Source organism: Plecotus auritus (assembly GCF_963455305.1).
Source record: "Plecotus auritus genome assembly, chromosome: 3".
Lineage (NCBI taxonomy): Eukaryota > Metazoa > Chordata > Mammalia > Chiroptera > Vespertilionidae > Plecotus > Plecotus auritus.
This window is the reverse complement of record NC_137772.1, coordinates 87,807,310-87,828,777: the sequence shown is the minus strand read 5'-3', so window position 1 is coordinate 87,828,777 and position 21,468 is coordinate 87,807,310. Positions and strand designations below refer to the sequence as shown.

Genomic DNA, 21,468 nt, shown 5'->3' with positions numbered 1-21,468 from the left:
ATAAGACCTAGCGTGTCTTTGGGGGCAAAAATTAATATAAGACACTGTCTTATTTTCAGGGAAACACGGTAAAAAATAGGTAAGTATTTCCTTTCTGTGAAAGGGTGTTAGTTTCTGGAATTCTTTAATTTATACTCATAGAAAAATCCATAAAAAATCTTTAAAACATTTTTTTAAGTGTGAAAATAACAAAGAATTCATACAATTGAGTACAAAAATGCCAGACAATCTAATAAGCATGGGTCAAAGACTAAAAATTTTAAGAGGAAGATATCCAAATGGTCCCTAAAGAGATGAAAAGGTGTTCAACCTTATCAGCCATCAGGCAAATGTAAAGTAAATCCACAAGGTGATACCACCATATATCTATCTGTCAGAATACATAAAATGAAAACAACAACAACCAGAAAATGTCAAGCATTGGCAAGAGGAATAGAACACTCATACACTACCGGTAGGAGAGCAAACTGATACACAGACTCTACAGAACTGTTGGGTAGTATCTATTGAAGTTGAACATATGCATAATATGGTAGGACGCAGCAAACTTCAACATACATGCCCAAAAGAAATGCAGATGTGTGTTCAGCAACAGACATATACTAGGATGCTCACAGCAATATTCACTCACTGGTAGAATGGGTAACAAATTGTAGTATATTCGTGCAATGAAAAACTATAGGGCAATGAGGATGAATGATTTATAAACTAAGCCATAATATAGGTGACTCTCACAGACAAATTGTTGAGTGAAAGAATTCAGAAACAAAGGAGTACATACAAATGATTCTACTTTATAAAGTACAAAAACAGACAAAACTAATCTATGCCGTTAGAAGTCAGGATAGTCGTTATTGGGGTGGGAGGCGGGAATGGTGAATAAAAGGGGCCTGAGGGGACTCATGTGGTGCTGTTAATGCTGCCTTGTGATCTGGGTGTTAATTACATGGGTGCATTTAGTTTGTGGAAACTTGCCAAGGTCTGCATTTATGATATGTACTTTTTTGTATGTATAACTCAATAAAGCTTTTTTTCTAAATGCTGAATACACTGTCATACAAGCATGTAAATATTTCTCTCAAACCATGAAATAACCAAATGCCAATGGAGTCCTATGTCCTCTTTTCTATTTGACTCAAACTTTAATATTCTGTTGAAAGAACACATCTTCCTAATATATGAAAATGTGCACAATATTTAGTTTCATATTAAAAATCTTCCATCAAGTTTTTGCCTCAAATATATTCCATGTCACATGGCTCAAAAATTTCCCTTGTAAGCCATCTGTTCTCTTCAGCCCGGCCTCTCTGCTCTCCGGCCTGACTCCGATGTCCTTTCATTGCTCCCCACCGATCAGCCTCAGTTCATTCAGGCTCAAATGAAAATTCAATGACCCACTCCCCCCATAAAGCCTTCCTGAGTAGCCTCTTCCCAAAGGGACCTCATTCACGATGAACATTCAGTTCCTCCAGTGGCTAATTAGTATGTTGTCACTCTTTTAAATTTCTATCTTACTTTTTTCAAAGGCAGACTACGTATGGAAAAAAATTTAAATGAAAGAAAGTTGGGGAAAAGTTTCACACAATATTATATTGACTCACAAATCCACTTTATTGCTTTCTGGGTCTAAACATTAAAAAAACTGCATCTTTACAGTTAAGATCAGAAAAATGAAAATACATCTATCCAAAAGGAAAGAAAGAAAATATTTTTTCAAAAAGATTAGTTTTATTTCATTTCCCTACAGGATAGACTGTCATAAAGCTTAAGAAGGTAGAAAAAAAAGTGTTATAAACTATCATTAATTCCATTTGAATTTACAATAAAAAAATCCAAGTTTTTGTCCATTAAATATAAACAAAGGCAAATACAATTTCCTCCAGAGAAAATGAAATAAAACCTCTATGTCCGAGTATAAAATGATTGATATCACTTGCTAACCTATTATGTAGTCATTTAGCAGTCACAAAGATAAGGTGATAATAGTTAACATTCTTACTGTGTAGCAGGCACTGTGATTAAGCATTTTGTATTTATTTATCCCAATAGGTGTCCTGTTTCACAGCCAAGGAATGTGAGGCTCAGGTGAATTGAGTCCGCCCCTTGAGTGTGTCACTCATGGATGTGGTAGAGTTGTAATCTGGTGTGGTCTGAAGCTGTATGCCATTTGCATTGGTTCTGGGGTCTCCCAGTAGGTGCAAAGTCAGCTACTGCCTGTGCCCTGGCTGGGGCCACCCAGCAGGAACTACAGAACGATCTGCAGATGGCTGCTATTTTTGTTGGGCTTAGAAGTGCTAACGAGAGGCCAAGCTGTTAATCTTGGCAAGCTGCTGCTAGGGGCAGGCCTGGGGCCACTTATCGAGGTATGGGAGCACTGAGTCCAGCTCCTGTTTTAGAGAATTTAGTAAAGTCTGAAACCTGAGCCAGGACAGGCCATTCATATAAAAACTAAACTGCAAAGAGTTTGGATTGGGCTGCAAATTGGGTGGGGCATGGTCTCAGGGAATCTTCAGGGTGGGGCAGACAACATGCCCTGGGTTGATGGAGACTCAGATATGGCTCCTGCTAGTCAGCTCTGTGGGGGAGAGGTCCCAGCACTTTTGTCTGGGAGAAAGCTGCTCCTGAGTTCTTCCATTGTTGCAAGGCAATTTAGTTCCTCTCCATATGTCCTGGATCCTGTAAACCTGCTACCTCGATGCAATAGCTCAGAGGGAGTGAGTCAGAGTAAGTCCATGGGCAGGCCCTTTAAGAGGAACTGCCTGGGACTCTAGCAGCCTTAGGGTCCTGGCGTGGGGCTGGTACTCCTTGCTCCGCACTGGATATCCCTCCCAATTAAAAACATACCACACATGGGTGTCAGACTAGCCCATTCCATGCCTCTGTACCTCCTACCAGTCTCAATGTGGCTTCTTTTTGAATCTCTAGTTGTAGGACTTCCATTCAGCTAGATTTCATGCGGTTCTATATTTTAGTTGTAATTCTGATGTGGTTGTGGGAGGATGCAAGTACCAGCATTTACCTACACTGCCATCTTGGTTCCTCCCTCTAAATTTTCAAAATTTTTATAAGCAGTTTTTGCTTATAAAGATTTTTAAAATTCAATTAGCTTCCTTAAGGAAGAGCTCCATGTTTCTAGTTTTCATTCCTTTCCTTAGTTTTGACAAGATTATAATTTTCTTAATGACAAACCAAAGATTTCAACTGTAAAATAGATGAATTTTCCTCGAGGGGAAAATAAGCTATCATAGATCAAATGGTCTTAGTGAGTCAGAGAATAATCCTTTAAAAATTTGGTATTGTTTTAAGTCTCCAGGGCTTTGAGGTTTAATTAGAATGCTGAATCTTTAAGAATATCCAAAAATTGTATTATTAATGGTCCATAGCAGGGATGGAATAAAGTGCACTGTTTTTCTTCCTTTGTTTTATCTTGATCAATAGGCTTAACCTCAACAAAGGTATGTAGTACCGTAGCCATGAGTATTGGTGTGTTTGGAAATTGTTTAGGGGAGCTGGGCTAACCCTATTAATCACACAGGTGTTCATGGCTGAAGCAGAAGATGAGTAAAAGCCAATAGGAACCTGTTATCATCTGGCCTTCCCTGGAACCCTGTTGGTGAGAGGAAGCAGGCAGGTGGAATGTTTGGGGAGAACTATTAGGGGTGTTTTTACACACTCATTATCTCATTTAATCTTCACAACATGGTAGTCTCACTCTACAGATGAAGTCACAGAGGCCCATGAAGGTGAGTAATATGGCTAAATTCACACTCCCGGTGTGGGTTTTCATGGAAGGTCTCTAATCTAAATCATAAGGATTCCATCCTCATGGGAGAGGACTACAAGAAGACAATGAGATCAGACCCCAAAGAATTAAACATAAAATTAAGTAAACATGCTAATGTATTTTATAAGCTTTCTTATTTGTTCAAGATATTCACCCCATTTTCATATAATAAATATGTAAAGGGTTAAAGTCTTACATAAAATTCTTCAGGTGCTTCTGGAGGTCCTGGAAGTAGAGAAGCCTTTGGTGGCAATTTGAGTTCATAGGTCATTATACTCCACCTGAAGGGAGAAAAATCTTTGGTCTAAAATTCCTTTAAAATTTAATAAACTGGCTATGTCTCACTTCATATACAAAAACATGCACATATATGAACTATGGTTTATTGTATTTTAAAACAACCAAATGTGATTGAATATAAACTGTTCTTGAAAAATAAAATAAAACAACCAAATATGGGAAAAGAGATGAAATTTTGGTAATTTCACAAAATGCTGAATTCATAAGTTATGATTTCCATATCCTATCAATTCTATGTGTATTCATGACTTCCAAACATTTTAAGGCCATGACCCAAAGAAATGCACTTGTCTAATAATTCCCCTTCTTTACTAGATGCAATGCATTCTGACTTTTCTATTCCTGTCTGTTTCACTTTTAAAATAACGCTCATTGTAATTTAATAACTAGATTATACAACTTACTAATGGATGACAACCCAAAGTTCTAAAACACGATCCTAGATTAAATAAATGCACACTACCTATAAGAAATAAATCATTCTCCAGGTCACAACCAGTCATGCCACGTCAGCTTATACATACATGAAATGAAAATCAACTAATTATCCCTTCTTGAAAATATTAATTAGAAATAATTGAAGCAAATTTATTTCAATTAGCTGTAAATACTAATATCAAACCAAACACTGAATCATTGGTATTAAAGAAAAGCAATAAATTTCAGTCATGTATCTAAAATAATAATTTCAAAATTTGGGAAAAACGATTGTGTATGCTGTCAATAACAGGATGTGAAATAAAGATTTTACAAAGACACACAGCATAATAAAAGCAGTACCATAATACATAAATTTTAAGAAAAACATTTCACAGCTGAAACCAATGACAGAACCTATAGGAAAATTCCAAGATTGGTATCAATATTTACTAGTAAACAGAGCCTAGTACATCATTCAGACTAATAAGAATAAGTCTGCATAAAAATCCAAATTCCCAGAAAATCCCTTAAAAGACATTTGTTATATGTTAGGATGTACAAACTGAATAGTTACTTATAGGTACTATTCAACTCGATATGAGTGTACTATAAAGAAATATATATTTGAGCACAAAAAGCCATTCCATCTATCCATCCATGCAAGAGATAGTCAACATTTCAAAGTGACAGACAGTAGTATTCCAGGGTCTAGAAATACAATAGTGAGTAAGACTTCCCTAAAGTGTATATTCTAATGCAGAAAAGATATAATACAAGCAACACATAAAACAATCAAACCTTATAGATATCCAAATAGGGAGAACCACAATGAGAAACTTGAGAGTCAAGTTAGGCCCTATAGCTGGAAATACTTCTCTGGTCAAAGGACAGTTAAAGAAATTGGAAAGACATTCACCCAAATATCTAAAATTCCTTGTACCTTCCATGCTGCACCTCCTTACTTGGTAGGAAATCAAGAAACAGGGGCTGAAGAGACAGGAGAAAGTGGCAGTACAAATCAGGACAGGACGCATGTTGGTACTAGCTAAGCAGAGTTAGAGACCAGAAGGTAAGGACCCGTCTGGTGCAAATGTGCATTAAAGTGGAAGGAGTGCACTGCTGAGGAAAGACCTGGGGAAATAGAGTCTGGAGACAATTCTACCACTTATTAGCTATGTAACACTGATAAGATAAATACCTCCTGAGTCTTTCATACTTGTAAGATGGAGATTATAATATAGCTATCTTTAAGTGTGCAGTGATGATTAAATGAGATAACACTCTATCTAGTAAAGCAGCCAGAAGTACCAGGTAGATAGTCTGGTCTGTGTGGCTCAGTGGTTGAACATCAAGCCAGGAATCAAGAGGCCACGGGTTCTATTCCCAGTCAGGACACATGCCCTGGTTGCAGGACTTGATCCCCTGTGGGGAGTGTGCAGGAGGCAGCTTATTGAAGATGTTTCTCTCTCATTGATGTTTCTCTCTCTATCCCCCTCACTTCCTCTCTCTCTAAAAAAAATCAATAATATATATATATATATATATATATATATATATATATATATATTTATTTATTTTTTTTTAAAAAGAAGTACCAGGCAGAAAAAATATGTCATTCTTATTTTCAGTGTCTCCACAAACCTGTTTTCATCTTTGTAAGAAAGTCACAATAATGCTTATTAGCTATCTCACATGTTGTTTTGAGGATTAAGTCAATTTTATATATGAAAAAGTTTAGATAATTTGAAATATTATTAAACAGCAATATTTTCACCTGGTCCTTATAAACAGTATTCTTAAGGTAGTAATGAAAAGTCAGGAACATCTTCTTCACCATATATTTGGCCCCTTTACCCATATGGTGACAGATGATGATTTGACTTTGGGTGGTGGGCTCACAATGCAATATACAGATCATGTATCACAGAAATGTACACTTGAAACCTATATGATCTTATCAACCAATGTCACCCCAATAAACTTTAAAAAATTAAAATCAATTAGAAAATATATTTTTTAAAAAGCCAGGAACAAAATGTTCTTATGTTTCTAATAATGGTCTTTTTTTAGGTTCAAAATCTAATATGGCCCTGGTCAGTATTGCTCAGTGGTGAGTGTGTCAGCCCAAGCACCGAAGGGTCATGGGTTTGATTCTCAGTCAAGGGCACATACCTGGGTTGTAGGTTTGTGCTGGTCAGGGTGTGTGCGGGAGGCAACCAATTGATGTGTCTTTCTCACATCCATGCCTCTGTCTCTTTCTCTCTCTCACCCCCCTCCCCCGCTTCCATTCTCTAAAAAAAAAAAAAAAATCAATAGAAAAATATCCTCAGGTGAGGATTAACAGCAACAACAAAAATCTAAAAGGTTTTTTAATCCCCTTTTATTTTTATTTATTTATTTCTTCTTATATTTTTGCAGGTCAGTATCAAAGAATTTCACCATGGGGGCACTATTTCTTGCTGACCACGTGGAGAAGTTAATTTTTATAATGAGGGAAAAGCACACAGAGTAGGATGAAGCGAGAGTGTGGTATTTCAATTTGCAACAATAAGCTCTTTAAAATACCCTGTGTGTTTTGGTGAGCGTAGAGTTGGGTAGCTGTCTGAGAAATCACCTCCAGGCTCCTATAAAGACTGGAGGTTAACTCCACTTTCTGCACCCACACTCCTGGGGGTATCCCTCTCACCTTGTAAATTATATAAATGTCTAGCCACTATGTCATACACTTTAATATAAAATTGAATGTCAACTGTAAATTTAATGAAAGAATTTTTCTAAAAGGAGTGTTTGGGATAAATAGAAATAAATGCTCTACGGCCCAGCTCTCTTTTTAAATATTCTGTCAGCAGAAGAATTAACCATTTCAACAATACCTTATGACAGGCAAGGTTACAATTAATTAGGTTATAGCTCATTTGAGAGCAATTACATTTTAGATGGGTGGCTCTCTAATGGTTTTGTTACTTTCCAGAAGAGTTCCACAGATGGCTAATCCTATCAAAGCTGTTTTGATTCATTATAAACTCAATTTTATAACGATATTTTGACATTTGTATTCTTTTTTTAAAATTTAAATTCTTTATTGTTTAAAGTACTACATATGTCTCCTTTTCCCCCCATTGGCTTCTCCCCGGCCGTTCCCACCCCCCAGCACATGCCCTCACTCCCTACTAGCTGGGTCCATGGGTTATGCTTATATGCATGCATACAAGTCCTTTGGTTGATCTCTTACCCCCACTTGCCTGCCTTCTTCTTATGGGGGTGGAGCGGTTATTGCTCACTGAGTCCTGTTGTTCCCTATACCTAAATTCTAAAACCTCCTCCCTAAGGCTCAGGGTACACACACTGTGATTTCTTCTTTACACGTGGAGCATTTCGAGAGAAAGCAGCGAGGAGATGTGACCAAGGGGACCATAAAGGATGATCATTCTTCCAGATGCAACTCTCTTCTTAATACTTCCTGTCTTTGGGAAAGGATTCTCTCTTTTAGTATTTAGTTCTTTGTTGGTTTAATTCATTCTTCATAAGTATCGTTAAGAAAAGATATTCTAACAAATCCCAAGTTTATAGATCTTTTTCAGCTTTAATGAAACCACAAGATGATACTCATCGAAAATTCCCCTCCCCAAATTAACCATTTAAAGCTTTCTTCTGACCTGAACAGCAATTAAAAGTAGTTAGTATCTCTAAAATAATGGGTTCATTATTCTAGTTTTCTCAGTTTTTGCTACAATTCACTCACTCAAAAAATATATTGATTGTCTACTCTCTGCTGGGCTCTGTTCTAGACCTCAGGAGTGAGAGCGTGGACAGGACCAGGAAGTCTCTGCCCGCAAGGGGCCTACAGTCAGTAAAATTTAAGTTCTCAAAAAAAAAAAAAAAAATGATTTCAGTATGCCATTTTCAAACTAGATTTAGGAGAGAATTCACTTTTACCTGTCCAGCATTTTGGTACTGGCTCGTTCCAGCTTCTCTAGTATCTGGGGAAGTTGAGTGTCATCATCATACGAACCACCCCAGCCGAGAACCCGGGCCAGGTCATTTCCGGTACCCAAAGGCAGCACGCCAAGCTGACACTAGAAGAAAGCACAACAGGGAGACCTCAGACAAGGGGAGAGAGGGGTCTATGACAGTTCTACACTTCTCTGGTCAGCCGGTTAGTATACATTCATGTTAGCTAGCAATGAAAAGAATTAGTACTTGCCTGTTTATTCAAGTTGAGCTTATCAATTTCTGACAAAACCCAACCTACACTTCCATCTCCTCCACAAACAAGAATCCGGAAATTGTCAAACTTCTGGAATAATCTTAAACTGAAAGTAAAAAGTGTTTTATTTTAATATAAATTTAAAAAATTCACTTTCCCTAATTCTGTGTTATTCTATATTTGTACGTGTTCATGCTCAGATTAAATATAATAACTCTTACATATTAATTATACTATAAAGTTAATTTAAGTACAATCTTAACTCAATAAAACCTCTTAGTCATAAAGAGGAAAGGGGATTATAAGTAGAAATAGAAGTAAAATTAGAAGGAAAGGGAAGGAATAAGAAAACAAAAAAGAAGCAGAACCCAGGAAAGAGAATGAAAGATAAGTGATACAAGATAGTAAAAGTAGTGATTTTTCTCTTCCCATTACAAGGCTAAGTTACTTCCTGAAGCATAGCAGGTTCCAAACCAGGGGTGGGGCATCTAGGGCACTGTTGCTATTGAGTGGCAGTTCCTAAAGAAATCCCAAACCTTGACAATACGTCAGTTTTTGTACTCCTGTCTGATTGTTCTCCACCTCTTCTCCTAGTCTCAGGTCAATCTTTTTACTCCTATCTCCCTTCCTTTTGACATGCCCCACCTCCTGAGTGCACCTCTGCATACCTCAAGCATTGTGAGAAATCTAAAAAATGTTACCGAGATAACCTCAAGAAGTTTAACAAAGGGAGTTCCTTGGGTGGGGATAATGAATGTCAAGAATATAAGATATAAGAACAATAAAGGATTATAAAACGAATGTACCAGAAAGGAGACAGAGCTAACCAGCAATGGGAGAGACAAAGGTGAGAAGAGAGGCCAGATGAGGAAATGCCAGGACCCAAACAAAGGGAAGCGAGGGATGTCCACGTAGATAAGGAAGGAGTAGGGTACACATGAAAAAGACCAACACCAGTGACCAGAGGGCCTGAACTTAGCAAGAAAAAGGCAATGGAAATAAAAAGGAACAAAAGTGAAAAGAGGCACAAGAAAAGACTAGGGAGAGAAATATGGAAGACAGAAAAATCTGAAAATCTCCATTTCTACTTTTATGTTCATGCGTGAAGGTGACGGTGGAACCCTAGACAAAAGCAGAGTTGGCATAAGTAAATCACAGAGATTGCTGGGCTCTGGTTCAGTTGACACAATATCAGCTCTCCATCAAAAATCATAGATATACTAAAAATGTACTGAAAGTGCCTCAAGGCATATTTTCCTTCACTGAAAATACTATTTAATATTTTTCCAGATTTTATGTTAAATGACATTCCAGATAGCAGAAACAATGAAGAAAAGCATTTCTTTGTCATTTGTATGGAGTGAGTCTGAAATCCTGGAGGAACTACCTAGAGACCCATGATAGTAACCATGCTTTAGTTAAACAATTGATTATATTACATACAAATCAATACAAGTCTTCCATGCAAATCGTTTTCTAAAGTTAGTCTGTATTTCTATATATTCACGTTTATCTTTCTTAGAGCTCAGCACACTCTGAGTGCTTGATAGATGTAAGATATGGTCTAAAACACTTTCTAAACAAATCTTTGAATTTGTATCACACAAGGAAGTTATATCAATATCAAAGAGGTTGTGTTAAATTTGTAACTAGAATTTTTAAAAAGGGAGGAGTGAGAAGATCAACACAGAGATGTCTAGATGAGTCTACAATTTTCATGAACTGAAAAGCCAGAAACATTTCATGCTCAGTGCTATATTTCATTTAAAAGAGACTTATCAATAATCAATTACCCCAAATAAGGACCTCCATTCATTAAATCAAACACCTGAGCTGGATTTAGTAACTGTTTAAACCGTCGAAGGAACTTGACTCCCTGATTATCTCCACTCTTGGAGTTGACAAAAACCAGTAAAGGACTAACACAGAATGAAAACGTTGCTCTACAGAAACCTGTAAAAAAAACACAGGACAAGATCAATATGCACAGCTTCCTCTCTTAAACTAACAAAAATCCAGAGAAAAGAAGAGAAAGTCATAAAAATAAAGAACCAGCTTCATTACTTTAAGAATAAGTTATAAATTAGCCCCCCAAATGGAGATTGGTTTATTATTTACATATTAAAAATATATTGAGAGAGGAGTTATCTTTTATAATATCTCTATAATGAAAAATCATAACAAATGGTAAAAGTATTAATCAGAGATCATTTGAGATATAGGACCTGCCTTAACAACAATTATAAGGAAAATCAATCAGTCTATGTACTTGTATTTAGTATTATAAAGTACTAGAGGCCTGGTGCATAAAATGCATGCACTCGGGTGGGGGAGGTCCCTCAGCCTGGCCTACACTCTCTTGCAGTCTGGGAGCACTCGGGGGATGTCCGACTGCCAAGGAGGCAGGAGAGGCTCCTGCCACCACCACTGTGCTCATCAGCCATGAGTCTGGCTTCTGGCTGAGCGGTGCTCCCCTTGTGGGATCGCATTGACCACCAGGGGGCAGCTCCTGCATTGAGCGTCTGTCCCCTGGTGGTCAGTGCACATCATAGCAACTGGTCGACCAGTCGACTGTCTGCCCCTGGTGGTCACTGCACGTCATAGCAAGCAGTTGAGTGGCCTTAGCATATCATTAGCATATTACGCTTTGATTGGTTGAACGGACAACCGGACAACTGGACACTTAGCATATTAGGCTTTTATTATATAAGATTTTAACTGCTCATTGACGAGGCCTGAACAAATACTTTAAAGTTTATAATTAACAACAGAACATTGATATATCAGGGCTTGTGGAGGGAGGGCTTTAATACCATAGGTCAGTGGTCGGCAAACTGTGGCTCGCAAGCCACATGCAGCTTGCGAGCCGCGGTTTGCCGCTCTGTTGACTAATGAGTTTGCTGACCACTGCTGTAAGGCATTACCCTTACCCAAAAGTTTTGACTTCAGGTTAAAGACATTAGTACATTATTAAAATGTTTTTTAAGTGTTTTTCCCAAAGGCAGTGGTCGGCAGAGTCATTAGTCAACAGAGCGGCAAACCGCGATTTGCGAGCCGCATGTGGCTCGCAAGCCGCAGTTTGCCGACCACTGCCATAGGTTTTAAAAAAGTATTATCTTTTGAGGCCTGTATTCCTGTATCTATAAGATCTATTGCATAATTTATATGTAAGTCTGAAAATCATAATGCATTTTATCAATGCAAAACATTAATAGTATATGATAAAAGCCTTTTATAATATGGTTTGCTTGGAAAGTTATTAATATGCTATTCCAAAACCAGTGTTGCAAACACATTCCCCAGCACTTACAACTAAGTTGTAAGATTTTGGAAAAAGTGAATAAATTTATAGTAATATAAATTCCTGCAATGAAATTATAAGAAAACAGATTTCTAAATAAGGGCTATGCTAATGGGCAGTTTCAATATAGAGGAAAAAACACACATAAAGAATTAAAATTTTTGAATTACATTTCAGAAGAGAATGATGATCTTATTTGCTGAAATGTAAAACTTGTAAGTCTTATACAAAGAAATTTCACCAATGAAATTTGTTAATAGCTATGTAAAATTTTAATTTTAAAATGTTCTTTTAAAAATTAAATGTACTGTTCAGCAGTTTAAATAGAATTAGTATATAAAAACTGATAAGGATAACAGTTATAATTCTATTTTTTCTAGGAAAATAAATGTACATATCAACTTTCAATATACTGGAAATATACATACTCACACCACTTCTACATACCATCAGAATCAGTGCTGTTTAGTGCAATTGGCGGAATGATAGACACTTTACATTGGCCAAGTGGACATATAGGATGGTATAAGTCTTTGCAGGCAGTGTGTACCTAATAACAAACAAATAAATTTTTAAGAATGACAAAAACAAATCAATATTTAGTTATAAATTATAGCTAAGAAACTGATACTTTGAGGATCAACTACAGCACAAAATGTTCAGTAATTCATAAATTTAATGGCATGATATTTATGCTTCTAAGGAATGGGCTAATCTTTTTAGAAATGGGAATTTGATTTTGTCTCAGTAGCGTATTTTCATGATTGTCTCAGGCAAGTAGTATACACTGAGTGGCCAGATATCTTATTATGATCTCTGAATGCATAATAATCTGGCCACTCACTGTATATCCTATATAATAAAAGGTTAATATGTAAATTGTTCCCTCGACCAGGAGTTTGACCAGCAGGCAGGCTGGCCAACCGCCCAGGTCCCCTCCCCCTGGCCTGGCCAGACCCCACCCATGCACAGATTCATGCACCGGGCCTCTAATATATATATTAGAGGCCCGGTGCATGAATTCTATATATACACTGAGTGGCCAGATTATTATGCATTCAGAGATCATAATAATCTGGCCACTCAGTGTATAGTCAATGAATGCTTGTGAAGGCAAGGAGAGGGCCAGAGAAGGAAAGAAATCCAGAGGAAGGGAAGGCAAGAGAGAGGAAGGAGAGAAGTGAACCAGTATATATCAATATCATTGTCCATTAAAAAACTGGTGACATCTACCTTATGAAATTCTTATAAGAAAGCCACCAAATTTTGATTGACATACAAATCGTAATTTTGCACCCTAGCTGGTTTGGCTCAGTGAATAGAGCGTTGACCTGCGGACTGAAGGATCCTAGGTTCAATTCTGGTCAAGGGCACATGCCCGGGTTGTGGGCTTGATCCCCAGTAGGGGATATGCACTGATGATCCTCTCTCATCATTGATGTTTTTCTCTTTCCCTCTCTGAAATCAATTAAAATATATTTTAAAAAACAAACATAATTTTGCTACAATCCTATGTATGTTCTCTGACTGATGCTGAGTTCAGTAGGCCAGCATTTAATTAAATATTTTAAAACTTTCTTCCATGTCAAGAAAGAGGAAAGAAACACACCCAACATAACGCGGAATCAGTGGGAAGTGCATCTGTGCTGGAGTGCGTGAGGACTGGGCCTCTGCACTGCAGTCAGGGCAGGAACTCAGCGGGTGGCGAGGGGGCTAAAGATAACAGGGCGAGGAGGTAATTACAGCTGTGAGTGCTTATCTTAGCACTGGGTGATACTGTCCAACTATGACAGTGATTGCCTTGCATTCGGGCTGATTTGTTTTGTTGAGTCTTGGAAGTCAGCTCTTCCACTACCCCCAAGAGGGTGGGAAAAAACATTGCTTTTCATAAGTATGGTGTAGATCAGCAAATGTAAGAGAAGTGAGCATGACATGTTGATTTCATAATGAGATTAATTTCACAGGCCACAGAGGAAAATAAGTCCTATAATATTTTAGTCAGGCCTAATAGGTAATCTCTGTTTCCTTTCCCTTTTCCTTTATTTACTAGAAGCCCGGTGCACGACATTCATGCACTGGGGGAGGGAGGGACATCCCTCAGCCTGGCCTGCACCCTCTTGCAGTGTGGGACCCCTCAGGGATGCCCGCTCCCTAGGGGGCCTAAGCCGGCAGGGGGACATCACCAAGGGGTCCTTAGCGCTGCTGTGGAGGCAAGAGAGGCTCCCGCCACTGCCGCTGTGCTTACCAGCCGTGACCCCGGCTTCTGGCTGAGCGGCGCTTCCCCAGTGGGAGCATTGCTCAGCTAGAAGATGGGCTCGTTGCTCCTTAGCGTTGCCTCGGAGGCAGGAGAGGTTCCCGCCACCACCGCTGCGCTCACCAGCCGTGAGCCTGGCTTCTGGCTGAGCAGCGCCCTCCCGGTGGGAGTGCACTGACCACCAGGAGGCAGCTCCTGCATTGAGTGTCTGCCCCCTGGTGGCCAGTGTGTGTCATAGCGACTGGTCGTTCTGCCATTCAGTCAATTGCATATTAGCCTTTTATTATATAGGATTATAATCCTCACCTGAGGAGTGAGGATATTTTTTCCATTGATTTTAGAGAGAGTAAAATTGAGGAGAAGGAGAAGGGGGTGGGGGGAAAGACAGAGAGAGAGAGAGAGAGAGAGAGAGGAGAGAGAAACATCAATGTGGATGTGGATGTGACAGACACATCAACTGGTTGCCAACAGGCAGGGATGGGACCTGCAACCCAGGTATGTGCCCTTGACCTGGACTCGAACCCAAGAACCTCGGGTGTGCAGGCCTTAACCACTAGGCAATGCCAGCCAGGACTCCTTATCATTTTTAATTTGAACATGATTCTCTTTGTCCTCCTGCTCTTGTCATTCTTCATCAGTTGCCTCTTTTTTTATTTTATTTCTCACCCAAGAATATTTTTGTTGATTTTAGAGAGAGGAGGAGAGACATGGGGGATGGGCGGAGAGACACACATTGATGTGAGAAACATTGACCAGTTGCCTCCTGTATGTGCCCCAAACAGGAATAGAACCCGCAACCTTTTGGTGTATGGGACGATACTCCAACCAACTAAACCACCCAGCTGGGGCTCAGTTGCCCCTTTTGTCAGCCATAGGCATTACTTTTTATTTCCCATTTAATATAATATAGAGTATTTAATATAAACTAGCTCTCCTTGGAGTCTTAGTGCAACCCCATCCCTAAAACCCTCTTTTGCCACTCCTTATTTTAAGGGAGTGCTCCCTAACTAAGCATTTAAATTTTCATTCCACCTAAGATGTCTTTTGGGGGAACAACCAGTGATTTATGCACCTACTGCTATTTTTATTACTCCACATTTACTAAAGTCTAATTCTCTACTTTAAGAACTTCAGCTGTTTTTTTTTCTAACTTTTTAAAAAGAAAGATCACATATGATGAAGTATTTTCTAAAAGTAATACACAAATTGTTTTTACCTGCAATATATAGGTTTCTACTTGTATTTAGTCAGTAGTTTTTAAACTTTAGGTAGGAGTAAATTAGGTTTTTTATTTGCTCATTCTACTCATCCCCACCTTTAATATCTTTTACAGAGGAGGGCATTCTTAAATGTCTTTTCCCTCTTTTTTTCCTGACAAACATAAATGCCACCTTATTGTGAAATCATTCCTCCCCACTCTGTCAATTAGATGTGCTGGTTGCTGGGCCACTGTCACGTTTGTTACACCCATCTTAGTCTATACTTCCTATAAACTCTCATTTTTCTGTTAATATATTATTTTGCCTTTAAAATATGATTTTTAACAGTAGGATATTTGGTGTCTAAACATAGTCATCTAGTTAAAAACCAAACCATAGTTCTACAATCTTAATGAGTCAACTCCTAATTTTCCACCTGTTGTCCAGTTTCTGGACATGATTTTACATTTTCTGTAAAAATAGTGAAGGTACAATTTTTATCTTCCACTTTTCTAACTTAACATTGTTATATTTTTCAGTTTTGCCCTATTTTTACGTATTTTTTATTCCTTTTAAAACTATCTGTGCATGCTTGTTTCTCTAAAATTGATTTGGCTTGTTAATTATTATAAATCATATTAGAAAACTGTCCAAAATTAGGTCATCACCAGAACAAGAATTAAATTTTAGTTATTTCCCCAAAAATTTATAAATACATGTTTAATTAGCATACCAGTTTTTTAAAAGGACTAATGAAATAACACCATCTTAAGTAAGTGCTTCATGAAGTTTCTGCTTTTATGGTTAGAACTTTTTTTTTCAATCCTTACCTGAAGACATGTTTAGAGAGAGGGAGAGAGAGAAACATCGATCGGTTGCCTTCAGTACACTCCCCGACTGAGGATCAAACCCACACTCAGGCATGTGCCCTGACCAGGAATTGAACCAGCAACATTTTGGTGGACAGGACGACGCTCAATCAACTGAGTGACTCTGGCCAGGCTGGTTAGAACATTTAAAGGCTCTGAAACTGAGTACATAAAGTATCCTAAGTTGCCTGGGTCCTACTTAATAAATACGTTAGCCCTGTGTTTTTTGTTCTCTATAGTTATTTTGAGTGACCTTGAAACTTTGTTTCTACATTTACTGCGTGCCTCTGATGTATATCACTTTTCAAGATGAGTGTATAATGATAGGACCTTTTCCTTTTCCTTATAAGGCCAGAGTCCAGCTGAGAAAATAGGCATGGATGTACTTGTAACTATAATAACATGAAAATGTTATACAAGAGATGTGAATACAAAGTTGTACGATCGTTACAAAAAAAGTGGACATATAACAGATTTTACTTAAGTTCTATAAGAATTTTATAAGGTAGATGTCAAGCCTGAAAAATAGCAAACCACCTAGTGTGACTAAAGCATAATGAAAAACAATAAAACTGTAGGAAAGAGGTCTTTAGACAAAGGAAACATATAATAAGTATTAAAAAAAAAAAGGTTATTTGAAAACATAACCAGACTGGAAGGAATACACTTTGAAAACGATGAATATTACAATGGGTATGTGTGCTCTGCTACACTATAAATTCTTTGCCTATAAATCACATACACGTAAAAGTGATGAAAAGAAGCTAATTAAAAAGGCTCTCACCATTGTTTTACACCAAAGGCATTTCCAATCTTGTAGACGAAGAACGCTGCCACATGTTTTGTCACACACAACACACTTGGCACTCACGGGCAAGTTACCCTCTAGCCACTGGTGAGGCATAGCCACCTGTGCAGCAGGAGTAAAGCACATTCAAATTAAAGACTGTGGAGGACACCATTCTTACCCTAGGAAGATATACAATTAAACCTTACTCTAAGAAATCAATAATATGTATCATTCATAGCATACATTCATTTACCCCAGATTTACTGAGCATGTACTATGTCCCAAGCACTTTAGACGTACAACGATAAATAAGACGAAATCCCTGGACTTCAGGATTTGTAGTCTAGCTGAGGAGAAAGGCATGTAAAAGGCATTATCACAGTGGTCACAAAGTGCTACCAGATATTTGTATGCAAGGTGAAATGGAGGCAAGATTTTGAGAGAGGGGCACCGTTGAGAGGAGGCATCGAAGTCTGAGGAGTAAACATCTGAGCAAACAGCTGAGCTAAGCCTTAAAAAATATCTTAGTTTGTCAGTTAAGGCTCCACAACACCAGCCCAGCACCATTCTTAAGTCCTATTCACATTTCTCTTAAAATTTAAGAGCTGAAGGAACCTACTAAAGACCTAATTGAAAATAAAAACTCATAATTAACCAAATTCTTCCATTTTTAAGACTAATAGTAAACCCTCCAACCTAGCTCTGTCAGTATTTTCCCCGAGGCAAAAAGTAAAAGAGAAGAGATACTGGGAAGGGGTCAGAGACAGAATAGGGCTTACCCCATCCTCGTCCTCTATGATGTCCTTCCCTATGGAGGCCAGAGTCGTCCATTTGCAGTTATTTGTGGCCCTCACGGCACACCTTTTGTGGGCCTTGAATTTACATACTAAAAAAAAACAAAGGAAACCATTTCTAAATGAGTGTGTACTTTTAGACCAATGATTAAAGAAAATCACAGCATAAATTTTTAAGGGGTGGAGGACAGAAGGAAAACAATATTTTAAAAAGTTTAAATTACTCTTGAACAAACAGTAATGGTACTCTATAAAGCAAATATGGCTATGTATGTATGAAGCATTTTGACCAAGCTCTGAATTGCTTACTTATATTCCATTTAGTCATAAAAGAAAAACAGAAAGGAAAAATAAATGCAAAATAATTAATTCTTGGGGAGAAAGGAAACAAATTCAGAATTACACAGGTGCTAGTAACATACCATTTCTTATTCTGAGGGCTAATTACATAAATGTGTTCAGTTTGTGAGAAACCAAATGAGCTGCACACTTCTGACACTTAAAATAAAAAGTGTGAAAATACCATTGAGGTAAAAACAAGATAATTCAAAGGAGTTTTAAATTGCAAGTATGTCAAAAAACTATCCAGGCATCATGGGAAACAGGTTGATAAGGGTAACAAAGATGGCACTGTCCTTTTAAAGTATTGTGTTGGAATGACTACACTATCATGTAGAGAAAGAAATGATGAAGTGATATTCCCACTACATGCATCACTATTCCTCCCAGTCAAATTACCACAAAGGAGCCTATAAAAAAAAATGAAGAGACAATGAATACTATCCAACACCAATGAAAGAAACAAATAAATTGAAAGATAGTCTGTGTTCATGGACTGGGAGAATTAACACTGTTAAAATGTCCATATTACCCAAAGCAATCTACAGATTCAATGCAATCCCCATCAAAATTCCAATGGCATTTTTCATAGAACTAGAACAAATAATTCTAACATTTATATGGAACCACAAAGACCCCAAATAGCCAAAGCAATCTTGAGAAAGAAGCAATCTGGAGGCATCGTGTTCCCTGATTTCAAACTACAAGGTGAGGCAAAGGTTTACAGCTGTTCGATTAGAACTTAATGCAATAATTAATAAATAATAATACAAGAATAAATTCTGTGTTTCACGTACTCACATCTGTAGGCCTACTTTTGCCCTACCTTATATAATACAGAGTAGTAGTAATCAAAAAAGTATTGTATTGGTGTGAAAATAGACACATAGATCAGACAGAATAGAGAGCCCAGAAATAAACCCATGCCTATATGATCAATTAATTTACAACAAAGGATTCAAAAATATAAAATGAGGAATGGAGAGTCTCTTGGGTAAATTGGGAAAAGTAAACAGCCACATGCAAAAAATATAATAAAACTGGACCACTATTTATATCATGTACAAAAATTATCTCAAACTGGATTAGACTTAAATGTAAGACCTGAAACCATAAAACTACCAGAAGAAAGGATAGGTTGTAAGCTCCAAGAGGGACTACATCGAACTATAAAGCTTCTAGACAGAAAAGGAAACCATCAACAAAATGAAAATGGCAATCCAGTGAATGGGAGAAAGTAAATGCAATATATCTGGTTAAAAGGTTAATATCCCAAATAAATAAACAACTCATATAACACAATACCAAAAAAACAACCAATCCGATTTTAAAAACGAGTAGAGGATCTCTCAAGTGACATCTTTCCAAGTATGACATACACATGGCCAAAGGTACATGAAGAGTTTCTCAACATCACTAACCATCAGGAATATGTAAAATAAAAACCACAATGAAATATCACCTCACCCCTGCTAGAATGGCTATTAGCAAGAGATAAAAAAGTTACAAGTGTTAGCAACGATATGAAGAAAAGGGATCCCTTGTGCACTGTTGGCAGGAATGCAAATTGGTGTAGCCACTATGAAAAGTAGTATGGAGGTTCCTCAAAATTTTAAAAACAGAACTACTATATGATACATCAATCCCACTTCTTGTTATTTATCTGAAAAAAATGAAAACACTAACTCAACAAGATGTCTGCACTTCCATGTTCTCTGCAGCATTATTTACAATAGACAAGATAGGAAAACAACCTAAGTGTCTATAAATGAGTGAACGGATAAAAGATGTAATATATATATGTTATTCAGTCATAAAAAAGAATGAAATTTTGCCATTCGAGACAATATGCTAAATGAAATAAGTCAGATAGAGAATGACAAATACGATAGCATCACACTTATATGTGGAATACAAAAAACAACAACCAAGCTCATAGATACAGAGAATAGATTAGTGGTTGCTAGAGGTTGGGGATGGGGTGGTGGCCAATAAGGGTGAAGGGGGTCAAAAGGTACAAATTTCCAGTTATAAAATAAGTAAGTCCTGAGGATATAATATACAGCATGGTGACTATCCTATATAATAAAGAGGTAATATGCAAATTGACCATCACACCCTCACACGATGCCTGCCTAGGACCAGGCTGGCAGTGGGGTTAGTGAGGGACGACCAAACAACTGAACAAGCAGACTACGTGGGGCGACCAGGCCGACAGGGGGGGTTAGTGAAGGACGACCAAACGACTGAACAGCAGGCTGCGTGGGGTGACCAGACTGGCAGGGGGAACGTGAGGGACGACCAGAACGGCAGGGGGGGCAGTTAGGGACAACCAGGCCAACAGAGCGGGGCAGTTGGGGGCAACCAGGCTGCCAGGGGGGGCAGTTAGGAGTGACTAGGCCGGCAGGGAGGGGGCAGTTGGGGGCGACCAGGCCAGCAGGGGGAGGCAGTTGGGGCAACCAGGCCATTGGGGAGGGGGGGGCAGTAAGGGGCGACCAGACCGGCAGAGGGGGGCAGTTGGGGGCGACCAGGCCAGCTGGGGCTCAGTTGGGGGCGACCAGGCCGGCAGGGGGGAAGTTAGGGGCAACCAGGCCGGCAGGGGGGCAGTGAGGGACGATCAAACAACTGAACAACAGGTTGCATGGGGCGACCAGGCAGGTGAGTGATTAGGAGCCAGCGGTCCAGGATTGTGAGAGGGATGTCCGACTGCCGGTTTATCCCCAGGATTGGACCTAAACCGGCAGTCGGACATCCCCTGAGGAGTCCCGGATTGGAGAGGGTGCAGGCTGGGCTGAGGGGACCCCTCCCCCGTGCACGAATTTCGTGCACCAGGCCTCTAGTAGTTAATAATACTGTATTGTATGTTTGCAAGTCGCTAAGAAAATAAATCTTAAAAGTTATCATCATAGCCCTAACCAGTTTGGCTCAGTGGATAGAGCGTCGGCCTGTGAACTGAAAGGTCCCAGGTTCAATTCTGGTCAAGGGCATGTACGTTGGTTGTGGGTACATCCCCAGTAGGAGGTGTGCAGGAGGCAGCTGATCGATGTTTCTCTCTCATTGATGTTTCTAATTCTCTATCCCTCTCCCTTCCTCTCTGTAAAAAATCAATAAAATATATTTTAAAAAAAAGTCCTCATCACAAGCAAAAAAATTTACTAGTATGTAACTATGTTGGTGATGGCAACTAGACTTATTCTGGTAATCATTTTGC

The 21,468-nt window shown here is 38.5% G+C and overlaps 1 protein-coding gene across 3 annotated transcripts in view; it reads right to left on the bottom strand.

Moving 5' to 3' along the window:
* Window positions 1-21,468, bottom strand: part of DGKH (diacylglycerol kinase eta) — a gene marked incomplete at both ends in the record, with an annotated part of 230,839 nt that overhangs the window by 48,296 nt on the left and 161,075 nt on the right. For all 3 annotated transcript variants that reach the window (XM_080659388.1, XM_080659389.1, XM_080659390.1), the window contains 7 exons: window positions 3,981-4,065; window positions 8,441-8,580; window positions 8,709-8,817; window positions 10,505-10,664; window positions 12,460-12,562; window positions 17,119-17,244; window positions 17,904-18,010. In XM_080659388.1, coding sequence (XP_080515514.1) covers window positions 3,981-4,065; window positions 8,441-8,580; window positions 8,709-8,817; window positions 10,505-10,664; window positions 12,460-12,562; window positions 17,119-17,244; window positions 17,904-18,010 — 830 coding nt within the window. The remainder of the gene's footprint in view (window positions 1-3,980; window positions 4,066-8,440; window positions 8,581-8,708; window positions 8,818-10,504; window positions 10,665-12,459; window positions 12,563-17,118; window positions 17,245-17,903; window positions 18,011-21,468) is intronic.